This window comes from Branchiostoma belcheri, unplaced genomic scaffold (genome assembly GCF_001625305.1).
Source record: "Branchiostoma belcheri isolate BF01 breed outbred unplaced genomic scaffold, Haploidv18h27 scaffold28, whole genome shotgun sequence".
Classification (NCBI taxonomy): domain Eukaryota; kingdom Metazoa; phylum Chordata; class Leptocardii; order Amphioxiformes; family Branchiostomatidae; genus Branchiostoma; species Branchiostoma belcheri.
The window spans coordinates 2,687,714-2,706,525 of NW_017803887.1; the positions used below are offsets into that span (position 1 = coordinate 2,687,714).

The following is an 18,812-nucleotide window of genomic DNA, read 5'->3' on the forward strand; positions in this document are numbered from 1 at the left end:
TTTTTTATCGTAGTCATAGCAACCGACTCCACACTTTTAGAAAATGCGTCCAAAACCTAGTAATTTTTTCAAGAATTTTTTTTGCTACAACAAGGGCCATAAACAGACTAGGCAGTACAAAACAAACTTAAGGTTACCTTTGCAATGGTATCCGCCATCTTCCATCTGGTAGCCGCTTAGGCAGGTACACGCTGCCCCCGGTTCTAAGCTTGTGCACGTGTGGGCGCAGTCACGGTCACATTCTGTGAGAGAGTTAAGGTGATATGTTTATGTAAATATACATGCACCAAAAATCAAAATATATCGATGAAATTACAAAAAAATATATCAATAAAAAAACAGTAAAACAAAAAATAGATTAGACTTTTTTTTTTAAATCGTCGCTTGACTGTACGTAATTTACTTCAATTTTCAACATACTAGTATTTGTTTAATCATCTCACATATGTGATAATTACGGTTGACCTCATAACAGCATACAGAAGCGTAACACTGGTTTCATAATATACAAACAAGGCTTCATTCCTGTCATAATGTAGCTAAAATGTACAGGAAGTGATTAAAAAAGCAATTCTATATTTACGTCCATAAAGTTCATTTAATAATCACAGTGAAAGTAATTCTAGATGTAAACTTACCTTTGCAAGAAGACGACCCTGGTAAGCTGCTTGTTCCGGGAGGGCAGGTGACACAGCGCCTATACCCTGGTTCACTGCTGAACGTTCCCGCGGCACACTTCTGACAGGACGTCGCTCCCGGAGTGCTGCTGAACTCGCCAACCGCACACGGCACGCACATGGATCGGTCGTCATTACTGAACGTTCCCGCTGGACAGATGTCTTCCCGCTCGTCCCCCAGCCTACACGCATGGCCGGGCTCACATTGACGGCAGGTAAAGGCATTGTCATTCCCTGTAACAAAGAAAGGAAACGAATTGTACCAAACAAAAGTGTATATTTCCGTAAATAATTTCATCAGGTTGATACACGAATGAACAGCAAAGTTCTTTGATCACAGCCATTTATTTTGGTTGTGATCAAATATATAAATGGTTGTGATCGCCCTGTAGCTTCATATTTTTCTGAAAAAATCCGAGAAGCAACAAATTAAATTGGTGTGGCCTAAAGAAGTATGTCCTCGTGTATGTAATCCTGACCAACCTTTGACTGCTTTCTGTCCAGGTCTGCATCCTTTCACACAGCGTCCCTTATGTAGATACTTGCAGGTGTCACAGTCTCTTGAAGCAGGTCCGGAACAAATTCTTTTCCCTTTGTTACTAACGTCCTTACAAAAGCTGCTGCACTCTGAAAACGTAGGAAAAAAACACATCCGCATACGCAATAGATATTAGCAATTGAGTTGATTTGTAAAGACTTCAGAACTTGTTCCTACATCAGTCTATCAGACTCTACAATCAGACTGTATAAACTTGTCATACCTGAAATGCACTGTTCATACAAGTAGTGTATACATTCATGTATATATGTATGTATGTAATAATGTTATGTGTTTGTTTTAATGTAACGATGTAAATACCAATGCCATTCAGGCAACCTTATAGTTCTATTGTGTATGCCTGCAATGTTGGTATTGAAATATTGAAATACAGAAGAACCTTGGACGAGCTTTGAATTTTAAAATTTTGATTAATCAATGTTTCTTGATTTAAAATACATATGATTTTTTTGTTTCTATTAAACCTAAGATTTTTTGTAGTCAGGACATTCAACCAAACGTTGACAATCTCAATAAAAATAATGAGATGACTACTGAGAATGCCACATGGAGACATTTGACCTTAGAACTCTAAGCTAGCTATGCTTTATTGTTATCAAACTATCCACATACGTTTGCACACGTTGTTATCGTCAAAGTGGGTAAGAGGGCAATCCGTCACACAGTCCACAGTACCGTCGGAACGGGGTTTTTCCATTTTCTTAATGCCTGGAAAGCAAGACAAAGAGAGAAAGAATGAGGGAGAGATGTAGAGAAATCAGATATTCACACAAGTATTTTCTGCCTTCGTTAAAAGCACTTACATGTACTTAACAATGATTCACAGAAATACGTAAACGTCATATTGATTCATCTAAGGACATCAAAATGTCATTTTCTGTGAAATATAATCTTGTTCGATAATGCATAGTCTCGCAAGGCTTAAATCAACTAAAAGTGTTTCACATTTGTTATGATGCATGCATCCATATTTGCGTCGATGAAGGTTAGACATCCAGGTAATACGATACGCCAAAAAGCAGTTACTCAAGCAACTGGATATGATTTTGAAAACGTCAGACGTTTCAGCTAGTATCCACTAGCTTTCGTCAGTGACTGAGAGACCACAGGGGAAATGCAGGTTTATAAGCACAAGCTATTGATTGATATGCAAATAAGTGAAGACAAATTTTTGGAAGTCGAAAATGGAACAAAAGTCAGACAAGTAAAGACAAGATAATGCAAATGAGTCAGAAAGCTCCTGTTATACAGAACAGGAGCTTAAATGTAGACCGCGAAACACGCTGGTGGGAACGGGGTGTTAAAGAGGCAAAGAATATGAAAGAATGTACAACCCCACCCTCAACAGGGAAGGGGGGCTACGGGTCGATCTTTCCGGTACTTGGGTTTTGGCAATCCCAGCCCCGAGGGTAGACAACATTCAAGCTCCTGTTCTGCATAACAGCATCTGCGTATCAACATACATCAAACTTCTATGGAAATACTATAGTGTGCGCATTACTCACATGTACAAGATTTTGTAGCAGTGTCAGACTCCATGTGCTGCGGACACTCAGCGACACATTCGAAAGCGCCAACCTGCTCCTCTCTCGGTCTGTAGGGGTAGGACATCTTCATATGTTTACAGGCGATGCAGTCAGTTGGGGAGTCGGATCCACTTGTGCGACAACCTGAGTGTGTAGATATAAATGTTAGGGTATTCCATTCAAAACAACCAATAAAAATGCATCTAATTAAAAAAAGCCACTGATACTTTCTAAAACACGAAACCGTAAGGAGGACATGCCTCCAAGGGTTTGAACGTTCTCCCTCACACCAAGAACTTGTCCAAAGTCTTCACAATTATTTTTTTAATCCCAAAGAATTACAACCTGTTTAAAGTAACTAAAACTCTAAGACCACAACGTACATGTACTTGTTGCAGTCAATGACAAAGCTCCCAACGAGAAGAAGTGTGTGTCCTGTACCACATCCCCGGCAAAGGCAAGAACCGCAAAGGACCCTATTAGTAATCCTACATTGGAGGACGAGAGGTCTTTGAATACAAAGTACCATTGACGGCCAAGTTCAGCCAGTTCAGAAGTGTCACAAAACATTTATCTCGAGTCAGCTGAGCACTCATCGGACATTGTAAGGAATACTGAACACTGGAAAAGACTACTTTCTGAGAGGGGTGAGGCTACTTGCGTAAGGGACCATCACACTTTACAAGTGTGATAGAATATAATAACCACGACGTGGGCCGATATCGTTTACCAAATGCCTTGGACCCAGTGTTGACTTCACCCTTCAGAGAAGACCCGTGACAAGCCTCACTGAGTCAGTATACTTAGGATTAAGATCAGATTGACTGGTCGCAAGCTCTAGGACTAGGTGAGAACATTTACCGTTTAGCGTTGAAAATGTTTTACCTTTAAATGAATTATTAATGATGTTCTTGTTCTTGTCAATGATTAGACAACAACAAAGTTTCCAAGGTTAAATCGCAAAGAAAAGACAAAACAACTAGACGTACCTTCACACTCATGGTGGCATTTCTGTTGACAGACCCCGTCAACCATCTCCGTCCCTTCCCGGCAGATGATGAAGTCCTTGGCCGGCCTGTCCAGCAGTGACAGCCCCATGACCTTTACAGGAGACTCCCCACTGCCGAAGGAATAGTAGCGAAGGGACGCCAACTCGTTGAACTTAAAACTCAACCAGACGTGGGGACGCTCCTGTTATCATTTTTGAGTACAAAAATGTGTTTTTTTTTCCAAAGAGCTTAGCATCTGTCAAAGCAATAATGTCGTAGTAAAATCATTCTATATTCCTTTATTCACAAATATAAGAAAGGAACATTGAGCCCAGGTCCCGTCTGCCATAACTGACCGAACATGCAGGGAGACATTAGACACATAACATTGTGATATAATATATCAAGACACATAATATTGCACAGTTTCCTTAAATATTGCACTGTTTTTCATTAAAATTATTACAAGAATTTGTTAAACTTTGACTTAAAGTTACCACTTCTGTTTAGTGCGATATGACGTAACCACGTTCTTACAACTGTAGTTATAGGCAGTTCATAGTTACAATAAGGTGTCCGAGTCCCAACTCGGCTCGTGACGTGTATTCCATATAGCATAGGAAGATAGGACGGCAATATGCATAACTGATCTGTATATATACACACCTCATTGTCAGGCGTCTTGCCGTATTGAACGGCCGTTGTCTTCTTGTCCACATCTTCAGTCACACAGACAAAGTACGACTGGTACAGGGTTGCCGAACCCAGACCGCCGGCGTTGTCATTCAGCTGGGTGGTTTGTAGCCGCATTGCCTATACATGTACGTGAATGGAATTTACATTTAGTCCCATGACACTTTTGTTAGTTCATACTATAAACACAATTGTTAGTTCATACTATAAACACAATTGTATTCGTCTAATGCCTATTTTGATGTTTATATCCCGTACATACATACCTGAAATTACATTTGGGAATGTCGTGAATTTTGAAGTTCTAACCTTCATTGCGTAAAAATATTGTGTATTTGAGCAAAATCCTTACGGATTTAGGGTACATAAAAAGTCAGAATAAGAAAGCGTGCTTACCTTATATAATGCAACTCCCTCAGGTGAGATCTGTATGTATATCCAGGTCTCATGGTTCTGCGGGATGCTGGCAAACACGACAAAGATGTCGCCCTCTGATGCTGCAGTGAAGTGGATGCACTTTCCTCCATCGGTCGGATCAAAGCGATGTGCGTTGGACCAATGGATGGAACACGGCACGTCTCCAACTGTGTCACTGCAAAACAACAACCAAGAAATTTATAAATGAGTTATCATATTGCAAGTTCGTGCCCGAGGGCTAATTGCAAACATTAATTGACAAAAACAATGAATAAAGAATGTGGTGAATTTAAGACCATAATTATGCTAACATGGAGTTTTACTTATACGGTCTGCTTATATAACTTACTATATACTTTAAAACTAAGATAACGTTGGTATACATGGTTAAGAGTGGATATGATTCACGTAAATAGGCGACATGGTAACTGATATTCTATTCTATTACAACTATACTATTCTAGCCAAGTTATTAGGAGGATTGACTTCTTCTCAGGAGGCAGTCACAGTGGGAGATGGATCGCCCGATTCTTTGAATAATAAGTCGGTTGGGAGACTTTAGCAGTAATAATGCATTTAGCTTTCGGCATCCTATTCATACTATTGACCAACACTAGATAAAAGATACACTGCAGCAGACCGATGAAGATGATGATTATTACACTCTTAAAGTAAAGCATTCTTTTCTTTTTAATTTTGAGATATCCCATCTTGCTGATGATAATAATGTTGTGAATTTACTCACATTTTCTCGCTCAAATGGTTGAGTAATTTTTTGTACTCTGCTCTGGCGACGTCACGACCGTTGACCCAGTCTGGTAAGTCTTTAAGAAGTAAGGCTGATTCCTTAAAGTCGTCATCTTTCACCGTGAAGACACCTGTTCCCTCATTATACGTCATGACAAGACCCTGAACGCTGACCTGCAGGATGGTCATAAAAAAAATTAAATTCGAAAAAAAAAGTTTTGGAAAAACCAGAGAGTTTCCTCAAAAGAATGGTTTTGGGGACAACAAAAATATATAATGAATAGAAAAGTTCTTTCTTTGATCACAACTATTTATTTTTCACGAGCCGACGTTTCGGTGACCGTCTGTCATCTTCATCAGGGCAATTCTGACTGGTTTACTGTGCACTGGCACTGTGAACCATGTAACACCTTTAGTGCACTATGCACCAAGTAACATCTAGTGACAGTGGACAGCAAACCAGTAATTTATAAACCAGAATTGCCCTGATGAAGATGACTGACGGTCACCGAAACGTCGGCTCGTGAAAAATAAATGGTTGCGATCAAAGAAATTTGCTATTCATTCGTTTTCCAACCTGATGAAATTATTCATGGAAACATAAACATATAGTTTCTAATCTTTAATTCGTTTACCTTTTTCTCCTTGACGTCGTTGCTTTTCCCGTTTTTGTAGCCATCATACAGATGCGGAACAAACCCTTTTCTTGACGAAAACCATTTGTAACGAAAGAACTTGAGTGTCACCACGTCTTGAGCCTGAAGAATCCCTAAAATGTCGTAGGGCATGTCAAAGACGACCGTGAACTCCTTCCCTCCGATCATGTCTTCCCATGTGGGCACGCCGGTGTTGTCTCCCTGGAGGAACGCCAACATGGCGGTTTCACAGCCTGCCTCTCCAGCTGGCAGGAGGAAGTCTGAACTCAGGAGACGGCCCTACATGAACGTAAACACGTGTAGAGAAGTGGGTGTACATGTGTCTTTTGATAGACTTAAACCTGAAAGTAAATTAAAAAATAAAAACACAATACAGCAGTAAAATCCTTGAGCGTGGTACTCAAGGTTCACAACTAAACACTATAAATAATCAAAATGAATCTTCTGTATTAGCTAAATGCAGTGTTATGTTTACTACAATTTTCCTTACCTCTTCCAGGTACACTGTAACAGCACGTTGAAGCGCCATTCTCCTCTTGGTCATGCTGTCCTCGAGGGTTTTACGATTTTCAAAATTGCAATAACGGATCTCACTGACAGCTACCGTTTCAGTTCCATTCTTAGTCCCCTTGTCGCCATCAGCAGGTTCTGCTGTCTCTTGTATGTAGTACTTCCGGCCTGTTTTCTTTTCTATTTTTAGGTTCCTAAAATGTAACCAATAACACACTGTTCTAATCTGGTCGCGGTGTACAATGTGGTTTTATTGATATTATATAATAAGCAAATTAAAATGTTAAATTTCCCTTTTCATCAGCTGTTATATATTTCATACCTTAAGCTACTGATCACATTTGCATGACCACTTTTTATTTTATATATCAATCTACATGTAAATTTAACCGTTGCCCTATCATAACAATAGCTTCCCCTTCTACCCATCATCATGACAAGCTTCATAAATTATTTTCGATACACGGCAGCTAGATGCTATGGTTAACGCTTTTTCAAAATCATTTCTCTTCCAAAAATCCCTAAACGATGCACTTTAAAAGATTTTGATAGTTGTTAAAACACCATGTTTGTACGCATGACATGCCGCTCGGAGAGGGGGACCTGGTATTAATACCAGTGTAAACAAGAATCGCCATCTTCGTGGTCACCCAAGATGGCGGCAGTACCTTCGACGTACGTTACATATTTACAACAAATTTACAATATAATTGTGGCATGTCCTGTCTATAAAACGGTTTCTGTAAAGGTTATTCTTGTGTGTTCCAACGCAAAAGAGAATTCAAATCCTGAAATTAAAAACAAAGAATGCGCGTTCGGTTCAGACTACGAGACATCGAGCATGTTTCCGTTCGAAAGAAGATTGCAATTTTTGAGCACAAATTTTACCACCATGATATCTCACAAAAACCTGATATCAACAGGCTCAAAAAAGTAAACTTACTTGCTACCTAAACACCCGTAATCTTTCTCTCCTGCAGGGAAGAGCGAGTCGAAGGGGATGTTCAGTAGATCTGAAACCAGCCTCAACACGAAGGAGAAGGGTTTGGGGTAGTCGTCAATGGACTCTAACCAGTCCTTCAGCTCTGTTGTTAGGGCTGTCGTGTACATCTCCGTGATGGCAGCGGCGATCTGCTGATCTCCGCCTTGAACCACCAGTACCTCGTTACTGTACTCCTGGGCCGATCTGGACATTAGGAGTAAAACGACGATAACATTAGCTAAATTGTGTATCGATAGCACATGCAAAATAAAACTCAACACTATACAGCACAAAAAACAACAAAATTCTTCCGTAAAATTATAATGAAGTGTCTCTTTTCAAAATACCGTTGAATTATACATTTGCATTGTATCTACGTTTGCAAATGAAAAAAGTTGAAGCCATGTCAATATTTGGCTTCCCCATGAACAGACTTACGCTTGCGTCTCTTCCTGTCTGTTGGCCTGTGATTCGGAACCAGAGGCGGCCTGTCCAGAAGACTGTTTTGATTCAGTCTTTGAATCTTGATCGTGAAACCAGCTACTGGACTTGGTCTGTGACGCCTGCGCTGAGAAGGTGCTGAGGGTCATCTTCCAGTCCGCCTCGGCTCTAGTGGCGAATTCAGACATCGACAGGTCCTGTGTAGCTTGTTTTGTTTTAATGATCTTCAGTTGGCCTCCAAATTTGGCTGACTTGATGTAATGTGTTCCCCAGCGGAGGTAGAAATTTTCTGAAATTGCAGAAAGATATAACATGTCATGTTATAGACAGTGTCCAACAGCTTTTAATTTTGTCTAATAAAAGAGGAAATACCTGTGCTGTATCAAATGATCTGCCATACAAAATTTCGGTTCATTTGGTTCATAATTAAATATTTGGGCTCTAGAGTCAAAAAGGTATTTTTTTGGTCCACAAATAGCCAAGAAGCCCTATTTTACACAATCTTAAGTAATGTATGTCAAAAGCGTGGGTGCCAGTATTTGGACATGCGTCCAACGTAATGCCATACCAATTTGCAGTTCATTCGGATTTAATACTAGCAATTGAGCAAAAAATGTACATTTTTGTCTGAAAATAGCCAAAAGCCATATTTTAACCCTATCCAGACCGGGGGGGGGGCTTAAAGTGCCCGCGGCAACTTTGATGTCACCTAGCGTCTGAACGGCTGAAGCTAGAACCGCCAAACTTGGTGACTTTTCCTAAAATATTGTTGGCAACAAATCTGTATCAGTGGAATAAGGTTATGATTTTTCTTGTTGCCATGGCAACGGGTTTCTGACAGGCATTTTTTTGCCAAATTTAATTATTTCCATTTAAACAACAGAATTTTATGGGTTTTATGTCAAGTTACACATTGTTTCTAACATTAATAACATCACATATAATTATATGTAAATTTTATCATTAAAAATGCATAATTTATGCTAATTTGATGACGTCATTGGCCAAAATCCAAGATGGCGGACCATATCATTAGATCAGGTAAATGCAGCTTATTTTCCTTAAAATTTCATCAATACTCCCATTTTTTTTTACAAAAAAGGTTCATATGAATGTCTTTAGTCTGTTTACAATGTATTTTAGGCTTCATCCTGAAAAAAAAAACTATTTTTCAAAATTCAAGATTGATGATCCAAGATGGCGGATATGTAATATATGCATGACGTCATTTTATGACGTCACCGGTGTTGCTATGGGCAACATAAGACTTAGTACATCCTAATATTCTGTCATAAACACTTTTGGTAAAGTTATGTCGTATACTGTTTAGTTTTCAGGGAATAACCTATCTAGACGGTTTTGGCCAATAAAATCACATTAATGACGTCATAATGACGTCATATAATGACGTCATAATGAGGTCATAATGACGTCATATTACGTCACAACGACATAAAAATTGTACGTATGATAAATTTTTACTATTACACCATCCTCTGAAAATTTGGTGGTCCTACGATATACCGTTCTCGAGTTCTGAGGGGGGGGCCGAATGAGCCCCCCCCCCGGTCCCACCAAGCCCAAAAAAGCCCGGTCTAGATAGGGTTAAACAATCTTAATATGGTATAGGTCTAAAGTAAAAACGTCATTATATGTCCATAGTATCCCCATGCCGAATTTTAGGTCATTTGGATTTAGTAACTTGGCCCAAAAAGGAGGAAATTGAATCAAGTTACCATAACGAAATGACAGGAGGAGGAGGGGAAGGAGAAGAAGAAGAAACACGAGGGAAACCAATGCGTCTTCACCAGACCACTACGTTGTGTTGGTGAACCCATGATTACAGTCCCTTTATGCTTAGGTCACATTTCCAAACCGGGGCCGGACCGGGCTGTCTGTATGAACGAAAAATTAACAATCCATATGAAGAGTATATAAATATAGTGCCCATAATCATCATCGAAAACGTTTCTGTGTTTTGTTGACTTTTATATCGTACTTTTCGTTCCCAAAAGCTGCCCGGCCGGGCCCCGGTTTGGAAATGTGACCTCAGCTTTATATGGGCGGACATTGAGTAATCAGTTATGTTCAAAAGAAAGAAAAAATATTTGACTTCTTACGAAATATAAGTTCTGCCCCGGAAGAGAAGTAGGACTCTGGTAGCGAAATGAAGTCTCGTAGGAAGCCCACGTTTAACTGTCCCGGTGTCACGTCGTCCATGAAGATCTCATACCTAGGAGTAAAGAAACACAAGGATACATGTGTAACAGCCTGCCATATGCTTTTCTAAAATAACGTTCTGGTGTTTGGAGGAAATTAATAACCACTGGTAAGGTTATGGCGTCTTGAGCAAACTAAAATGGGTATTTTGGATTGGGCAACGTCATCTGACTATATTTGTTGTTGCTCATAGCATGGCTGCACCCTATTGTCAACGCACCATGTAAATATCGTGTTTAGACAGGGTTAATTTGAGCCAATGAGATAAAGGAGGTTAACACGTAATCTTACTTTTCAAATAACTTTGTTAGCATTATTAGCATTTTTAATGTCTTGGGGTGGTGGGACTACGGCGCACAGATATGTCAACTTAGAGTTTTTAAATGCTAATTGTGCTTTTTGTTGTTGTGTGGCCCTGTTAATATAAGTTATAAACTTGAGTGCAGCGTCACACACGTACTGTCCTTGTTATGTTTTGATGTTTTGGTGAATAAAAAAAATTGAGCTCTTCGAAAAGTGTGTTTATTACCTGAAAATGTTTATCTCCAGCATGGCCATGAATGTTTGTGTCTGCTTCTCACTAAGCTGACCGCTGGCAGAAGAGCTGGCACTGAAGCTTGATAATTGGCTGGACGTGCCACTCTGACTGGAGTATCCTCTCCCTCCCGAGGCAATGAGTCCAAACGGTCCACCACCTCCTGCGTATCCAGAAGCCTTGTTGACCTCTTCCTGGAACATAGCCCTGGCAGAGGTCACGGCCGATTTCTCCGCAAGGTACTGTCTGTATTCTTCCGTTGAGCTGAAGGTGTAGGATTCTACATCTGTGTCGTATATGCCTTGCACGGTCATAGAGTCAGGCACTTCGTTTTTACCGTATCTGTTCAAAATTAAAAAAGAAATGACTTGAACAATTATTGAAAAGTTGTTAAAATTACTAGAAGCCCAATTGGTGTAGAATAAATGTATTTATGCTGAGGTCACATTTCCAAAACGGCACCCGGCCGGGATGTTTTAAGTAAGGAAAAATCAATAACATACGCAAATAGTTCCCATTGTTATATTTTACAACTTTTTTGTGATTTGTTGTCTTTTATATATTGGCCCCGGTTTGGAAATGTGACCTCAGCTTTAGGTGGAGCACGATGGAGTAAGAATTGGTTCGTTTTTACTTTTTGTACATACTTTTAGCAAACCATGGCCTTTATCTATTCAAAATACGGGAATTGAGTCATGAAATAATCACGTCGAAAATAAGATATGTCTTACGTCTGCAGATTTTGGCATGATCTCTGGATGACACTTTTCTTCCTTGATTCAGCCGAGTACACACCCCTTCCGTCGAAACCGACGCCGAGGTAGGTTGCACCGTCAATCAGGTTCTGTACATTGCATAATTTAAAGTTATAGAGAGCTATATAGAGAAACGACCAGATATTGATGTATCGGATAAAAAAAAGCCAAATTGTAACTTTGTTCGTTTCTTTGTTTGTTCGCGTAATTTTGTCTTTTTTTCGTTTGAATAAAAGTTTTAACTTTTAACATGTAACTACTAAACACAGATGAACTTTCATGATAATTTTGTCATCAAACCACTAAAAAATAAAGATTTGGACGCTATCTTCCAGAATGTGCGCAAAGAGCAGAGAGAGCGCCGTGAGGGCGACGTGAGAGCGCCGTGAGAGCGCCGTGAGAACGCCGTGAGGGCGCCGTGAGGGCGACGTGAGAGCGCCGTGAGGGCGACGTGAGAGCGCCGTGAGGGCGACGTGAGAGCGACGTGAGAGCGCCGAGAGAGCGACGTGAGAGCGCCGAGAGAGCGCCGTGAGAGCGACGTGAGAGCGCCGTGAGAGCGACGTGAGAGCGCCGTGAGAGCGACGCGAGAGCGACGTGAGGGCGACGTGAGAGCGCTGTGAGAGCGACGTGAGAGCGCCGTGAGAGCGCCGTGAGAGCGACGTGAGGGCGACGTGAGGGCGACGTGAGAGCGCCGTGAGAGCGACGTGAGAGCGCCGTGAGAGCGCCGTGAGAGCGCCGTGAGAGCGCCGTGAGAACGACGTGAGAGCGACGTGAGATCGCAGAACGGTCCCAACATTAATCTGGATACAAAATATGGCGACCTCGGCGCTCTCACGGCGCTGTCTCCGCGCTCCGACCAATTTCAAGTCGCAGAGAGATCGCGGTGAGAGCACCGCTAAGTGGAATGGGTGCCTTACCGGACATCCTGTCCGTGGTATCTTGGCCTTGTAGCAGGGGTCTCCATTCTTATAGCCTGTCCCGAAGCAGCCGTTCATCAGAACTGGTCCTAGTCCGGCTGGGTAGGTGAAGGCTGCGGCCTCTCCGCCGGAACTGTCTTTGTCTTCATCGCTGCTAATTAACAAAATCAATCATAACATTTTGTCATATCCACTAAAGACGGATCATCATTAGACACTTAAAAATATGATACGTACATGTTGTATGTTGTATTCTGTATCAACCGAAGTATCGGAATACACAATGGTGTATTTCGTTTATTTGTGTCATACCGACCCAAAAAAGGCGCCTTTCAATACGAAAATTTGCCAAAATGTGGTGTCCCAAACAAAAATGCAACAACATACATTTTAGCGTTAGAATCCGGTATTCGATGTTTCTAAAGCACCACACGGCGATAACCAAATAGAAGCTGTGCTGCTAGTCATCATTTTATGACCAGACATGGCGACGGCACACTCAAGTTATATCAACCTACTTTATGTCGCCACCAACGCAGAGTGCAAATACAGGACAGGACAATCAATACTCATGTTCACTTGAGTTATGTGAGGAAAGACGTGAAGTGCCTTTCCCAAGGGCACAAGATCGGTGGCATTTAGGACTCGAACCCGGGACCTCTTGGTTCCGAGTCGAGCACTCTGCCGCTACGCCACACGACCCCACAGTTCTCGCAATTTACTTTTTAAAATCATTTAAAAAATTTATTCATTACGAAATTTGTTCACCAACCTGTCATCCTTGTACTTGTACTTATGACGTATCTCCCAGCTTGGAGGTGCATACATGTTCCCCATCATGGCTCCTCGTCCATTGACAAGTTGAATGTCCGCCTAGTACACAAATGTTTGAAAGAAAAGATCGTTAGGAATGATCTGAGTCATCATCTCTGAACCTTATTTGTATCAGTATAATGTACACCTTGGGTATTTGCAATTTTTGTGGTACTGAATTAGAAATTTCAATTATTTATGCCCTCAATTTTACAGAATTAGAACGTTTGAGTTAGATGAAGCCTCTTCTTAATGCTGTCTTTATAGATGTCATCTTGTTGTCAAATATAATGTTATGAGAGGACGGTACACCCATAAGGGCACGGTCCCAAGCCGGGGCCCGGCCGGGTTGTTTGCCTGAACGAAAAATAAACAATCTCTATTAATACGTAGTTCTCATGGTTAACTTCCTAAACTTTTTTGTGTGTTTTCTGTCTTATGATTTTCGTTCCATACGACTGCTGGCCGGGCCCCGGGTTGGGAAATGTGATCGCGCCTTAAAAATATCCAACCTCCTCCACCGGTCGGTTCAAACCCGCTGCCAGCCCACTGGTGTCCTTCAGCAGGTCTTTGTACTCATCGTCGAACTTGTCCATCTGTTTCCCCAGGTAACTCTGCAGACCGCTCACCACCTTCTCCTGGTGGTTCTCCACTACACCGTTCGCGATCCTGTCGCCAAGCTTGCTCACGACCTTTCCTCCTATTTCTTTCGCTGCCGCTACTAGAAATGCGGGAACTGCCCTTTTTGACCTTTTGTGGTCATCAGCAGACTTTTTGGCCATGTGTTGGGATCCTAAATCATTATAGAAAGGAATATTAGTATCTAATTGCTGGAATGTCTGCGGGTACTTTTAACTCGCACAAAATAGTCCTTGTAAATCAACCATGGAGTCCATGGAACACCTTATACCAAGAAGGGAACTTTTAGGCCTATGATGAAAAACCCGAGTCGTACAACGGTGCATGCAGAAAAAAAAACAAAAACTCACATTCTTGCGCAAGTACAAGAGCCAGATACAAGCTGGCTAAGCTAGCAGTAATAGATAGTTGTGGACTGTCAAAAGACTGACCAAAATGTGGCATCCATTGAACGAAAGCTTCAAAACATTGCTATGTTACACGCTTATCATACATCGCTCATAGACATCATGAAGAAAAGACAAGAAAGAACCTAACTTGAAGCCACTCAAACTCATACACACTCAGAAAAGACCTCTTAAAATTCAATCTAGATTTAGTGAAAAAGATAAGAACTTTTTCTTTGCGGCCACAAAATGCAAAAAGGATAATAGTTCTTCACCTACAGGACGAAGGAAACTACCCTAACCTCTGATTTATAGACACAACCTGCTCATCATAACCGTGGCTAAGGGCAGTGAGTAAAGAGACTCTTTTTACACAACCAAGTCTATTCGATGACAGAATTGTAAAGAAGGCATACGTTACCGCTGTCAAACAAGACCATGACTGGACAGTCCACATACAGAACATATTGTGCTGAGAATGTCTGGCTAAACCCAGGCGACAATGCCAGCCAGTTTGGAAGCTTATTCAAGCAACGCTTACAACATGCATTTCTAGGATTAAGTGTAAAACAGTTACGTATACCTTTACTTATACCAACTTGGAAGTTTAAGAAAGTTAAACATCCACTGTATAATGGATGCTTTACTGCCTTTGGGTAAAACGCATTTGTTGTCACAGTGGTAAATGCTATTCTATGTATCTACATTTGGAAACGATGTGAATATAGAATCTAAAATTATTACATAGGTATAAAGTACATGACAAACGTGTTTTTGTTAGGAAAAGGTCATTTGGAATGCTTTACTGTTGCACAAATGTGTGATCGGAACGGTTATTTTATGAGGAGCTAGATTGAGTAAAATGTGCTGTTTTTGCTACCAAGGAATTCGCAGCTTCTGTCGTCAAATTGTTAATTAGTTTTCACTCAGAAACAATACTGTGATTAACAACAAATACAATTTGATTAACAACAAATAATCTCGTATCTGATATGTGTGTAGCATTTTCTTTACTGTAATGAAGTTAATTTGTGTTCAGTAGTTACTTATAACAATGTTTTATTAACAGTAGAAATGGCGAATTTAGTACATACCCACTGCAATGACCAGTATGGCGACCAGGAACAGTGTTGGGATCTTCATTGTTGTTTGTTTTACCTAGAAAAATACATATATTTCAGTTACAAATGACAACCAGCAGGTATACACGCGTCTACTAAGTTAATGTAAGCGTTACAGTTATCTAAACGTTAATTCAGCCATGTCGTATAGATACGATGACTTCTGCATTAAGTTTGTTTGTTAGTTTATTTGTTTATTTAACCGGAGAAACATATCGCCCCGTAGGGTGGTTTTAATGCACCCTGGGGGCAGTCCCCAAACACAATAAAATAATAACGATACAACATAAAGTAATCGCTGAAGAAACTTATGTACAATCAAGGGGCAAATTGAAATAAGGTAACTTAAGCATAAACTTAAGTAACAGAATAATGAGCGGTCCAAAATAGGCATTTATCAAATAATATCGAATAAATCATACAGAAATCAAATAAATAAAAAGTGAAAGGATGAATTTGCATATCAATGTACAATTGGCAGGCATGCAGTCTTGTTTGTATATTTGTTTGAAGCGTAAGAGTGTACTGACCGATTTCAGATTGTTCCAAAGAATCACGCCAGAGTACGAGAAAGCTCGCTTTCTGTACTCCAGTTGAACCTTTGGCAACTGTAGCTGCCTTGAGCCCTTAGCCCTAAGTTCTTTAGTTACTGTAATATCCCTGCTAAACCTTATAAATCCTAAAGTACATGGGGTTACAACAGTTACGGTGTCTCTGACAAGTCAAGTCAAGTCAAAGTTTATTGCACAACGATTGTCACGGGTACAATGTATGGCAAATAATAAGATTACTAGTTGGTATGTGTCTAACATAATGCTATATATATGGTCAACGGACATTGTATCTGACAGAGTATTATAAATAGCTACTGGCTAGAGAATATTTCGACTCTACATGTACATTCTACATTACGCTAGACTATACACATGAAGGGTACAGTGAGCAGTTGTACCTAATTATACTAAACATGTTCTATGGCTACTAAACAGTGTATACTAAGTTACTTGCCAGGAATGTTAAGATTCTACATACAAATGCTACGAAACGCTATACTATATACATGTAGTTGATAAAAAATTCAGTGACTCTACTTATACAGCTATTCTAAGATGTCTTTTTTGCATGGCATTATAAATGTATTGACCTATATATACAGAAAATGTGTCTGGACATGACATAAGTACATGGAACGTCTCTCTAGAAGTGACATGTGTACGATATTGATAATAACTGACACAGATGCGTATTTACCTTCTCCTGCGTGGTTCTTCAGGTGAACACCCAGTCACGTCATAGCGCTTGGTGCAGGATCCGCGTTCTGAAATATCCAACGGTTTCGCATGACATCTTTAAGAGGGCCTGCATGGGGAGTTCCGACAACGCTCTACGCTAAATTTTAGGCTAAAGTAAATTGGCTCTTGAGAGCCGACTACGTATTGCGCCACAGTAGCGATTATGCTTTGCAATAAACAACAAAAAAAAGCAAGTGGCTACAACGCATTACGTAGAATTAAAACTCGAATTACGCTCTACGCAAAATGTGTCAATTACGCTCTACGTTCAATTAGAGTGGTCCGTGTACGCTCTACGTAGAATTAAAACGGCCGATTACGCTCTTCGGAAAAGGGCATGCGGGCCCCCTTTAAAAGGTCTATATTGCGTGTAAATGTAACCCTGTGTACTTCCTTCGGCAGAATGAGTTGTCAGTTACATACGTCTTATTATGTCTACTCCGCGGTTATCTCCAGCAAAATCAGACTTCGGCACTTAGTAACATTTGGAAGCCGTATCTGACTGACAACTGACTGTGCCAAGGAACATGAGTGTTTACTAAGGATCACTGTTATAATAACAGTCCTTGTGTGGTCTGGATGCGAATGCATCTGATGTGATGGACTTTTAAGCGTTTTGTCGTTCTTTATGTGATGTATTTATTTAGCTCTCCTTTTGACACGTTACAGTCTCTTGTCTTTTGAAGAAAATTGACAGTAAAGAATGCCCAACAAGACGGCCAAACTCTGTTTATTTAGAAACAACGCACAGTACTGGCAAGGAGCAAATTTCTGGCAAGGAAGGTCTTCTTGTAAATACTATACTTAGCACTTGTCAGTTAGTGCTTCGAAGTGGAGTATAACATGAAAAAATGGCTAGAAGCAGACTGTTTGACAGAGCCATACAGTCTGAAGGGAATCTTTATTTGTAAACTCCGCTTTGGATGATGGTTACAGGAAATGGCCGTAAGAATGTGAACATTTAGCATGCCCAGACATCCTCACTACTCTCACGGCCACGGACACCATGTGACTCACCGTACCAGACTCAGGCTTGGTTTCAGCCAGCTGAACTACCACCTATTCCAGCATCACTGTATCAGTAGTCCCGATTGCAAATGTGGGCATCCAAATGAGACACCAGAACACTATTTATAATACACTGCAAATGTTATAATACTGAAAGGACCAAAATGTTGTTATCCATATCTTGCCTTCATCTTGAAAACATACTTCCTTCCGACCCACTCAACGTAAATGACGCCACATTATGTACTTTACTTCTTACAGGTAGCCCCTCCCTCCCATACCCTACCAACTGCCGTATCTTTGATATTGTGTTTAACTGTATCCACCACTCTGGAAGATTTGACCAATCTCAATAATGTTATGCTAGGTATTGGTGCGCCAGCCACTTTCATTTTATGTTAATGCTATACTTTATGTCATCTTTATGTTTACATTTGTATTATGTTTTATGAGCAGCGGATTTACATAAGCACAACAAGTGCTTCCTATCCAATGCTCAAAAATCCATGTGAATAAAATAAAATAAAATAAAACAAGAAGCCATAGGTGACAATCCTCCGTGAAGTTTTATATATTTCAACAAAATCCCAAGCGTCAACGCCAGACCTACTGTGCAGACATTATAATTAGGCAACGGTTAATACAATGAGGGCGCGTCACAAGCATAAAACATACAAAGAGCTAAATCCATTACTGCTCCCAGGGCGTGTAAAGATACTGTGCTTCAAGTTCGAAGTTCATTTTATTTACACACACACAATCATTGCATTCACATAAAGATCGGACTATCATGGTCGTGTCTAGTAACAAAGACAGCCCCACCGTCTTATGCTTCGGTCCCAATTGAAAAAAGGGGCCCTGCCGGGTAGTTCCCGGGCTGTTTATGGCACTTTCGGGCGTGACCCCTACGTGGCCCCGCCGGACACCCT

At 40.6% G+C, this 18,812-nt stretch overlaps 3 protein-coding genes across 3 annotated transcripts in view; 1 reads left to right on the top strand and 2 right to left on the bottom strand.

Annotated features, from left to right (window-relative positions):
• Positions 1–13,492, bottom strand: part of LOC109472581 — a 23,671-nt gene extending 10,179 nt beyond the window's left edge. Inside the window, exons 1-18 of the mRNA XM_019772366.1 lie at positions 13,397–13,492; positions 12,625–12,775; positions 11,684–11,796; positions 10,947–11,294; positions 10,318–10,430; positions 8,195–8,486; positions 7,718–7,960; positions 6,755–6,968; positions 6,244–6,543; positions 5,607–5,782; positions 4,841–5,036; positions 4,418–4,564; positions 3,752–3,953; positions 2,742–2,906; positions 1,849–1,944; positions 1,161–1,304; positions 639–911; positions 138–242 (exon numbers count right to left, since the gene is read on the bottom strand). Coding sequence (XP_019627925.1) covers positions 138–242; positions 639–911; positions 1,161–1,304; positions 1,849–1,944; positions 2,742–2,906; positions 3,752–3,953; positions 4,418–4,564; positions 4,841–5,036; positions 5,607–5,782; positions 6,244–6,543; positions 6,755–6,968; positions 7,718–7,960; positions 8,195–8,486; positions 10,318–10,430; positions 10,947–11,294; positions 11,684–11,796; positions 12,625–12,775; positions 13,397–13,464 — 3,346 coding nt within the window. The 5' untranslated portion in view covers positions 13,465–13,492. The remainder of the gene's footprint in view (positions 1–137; positions 243–638; positions 912–1,160; positions 1,305–1,848; positions 1,945–2,741; positions 2,907–3,751; positions 3,954–4,417; positions 4,565–4,840; positions 5,037–5,606; positions 5,783–6,243; positions 6,544–6,754; positions 6,969–7,717; positions 7,961–8,194; positions 8,487–10,317; positions 10,431–10,946; positions 11,295–11,683; positions 11,797–12,624; positions 12,776–13,396) is intronic.
• Positions 13,493–13,934: 442 nt separating this feature from the next.
• Positions 13,935–16,851, bottom strand: LOC109472582. Its single transcript, XM_019772367.1, has 3 exons — positions 16,835–16,851; positions 15,557–15,620; positions 13,935–14,230 (listed from the first exon to the last, which is right to left on the bottom strand). The coding sequence occupies exons 2-3, from the start codon at positions 15,603–15,605 to the stop codon at positions 13,935–13,937; spliced, it is 345 nt and encodes a 114-aa protein (XP_019627926.1). The 5' UTR covers positions 15,606–15,620; positions 16,835–16,851.
• A 963-nt stretch (positions 16,852–17,814) lies between these two features.
• LOC109472583 (myosin-I heavy chain-like) overlaps positions 17,815–18,812 on the top strand; it is a 4,118-nt gene continuing 3,120 nt past the window's right edge. The window contains exon 1 of the mRNA XM_019772368.1: positions 17,815–17,820. Coding sequence (XP_019627927.1) covers positions 17,815–17,820 — 6 coding nt within the window. The remainder of the gene's footprint in view (positions 17,821–18,812) is intronic.

Excerpts from the sequence above, each read along its gene's own strand:
- LOC109472582 (XM_019772367.1), bottom strand. The coding sequence starts at position 15,605 with ATGAAGATCCCAACACTGTTCCTGGTCGCCATACTGGTCATTGCAGTG. Across the intron at positions 14,231-15,556 it reads CATACTGGTCATTGCAGTGG|GATCCCAACACATGGCCAAA; the intron begins GTATGTACTAAA and ends ATAATGATTTAG.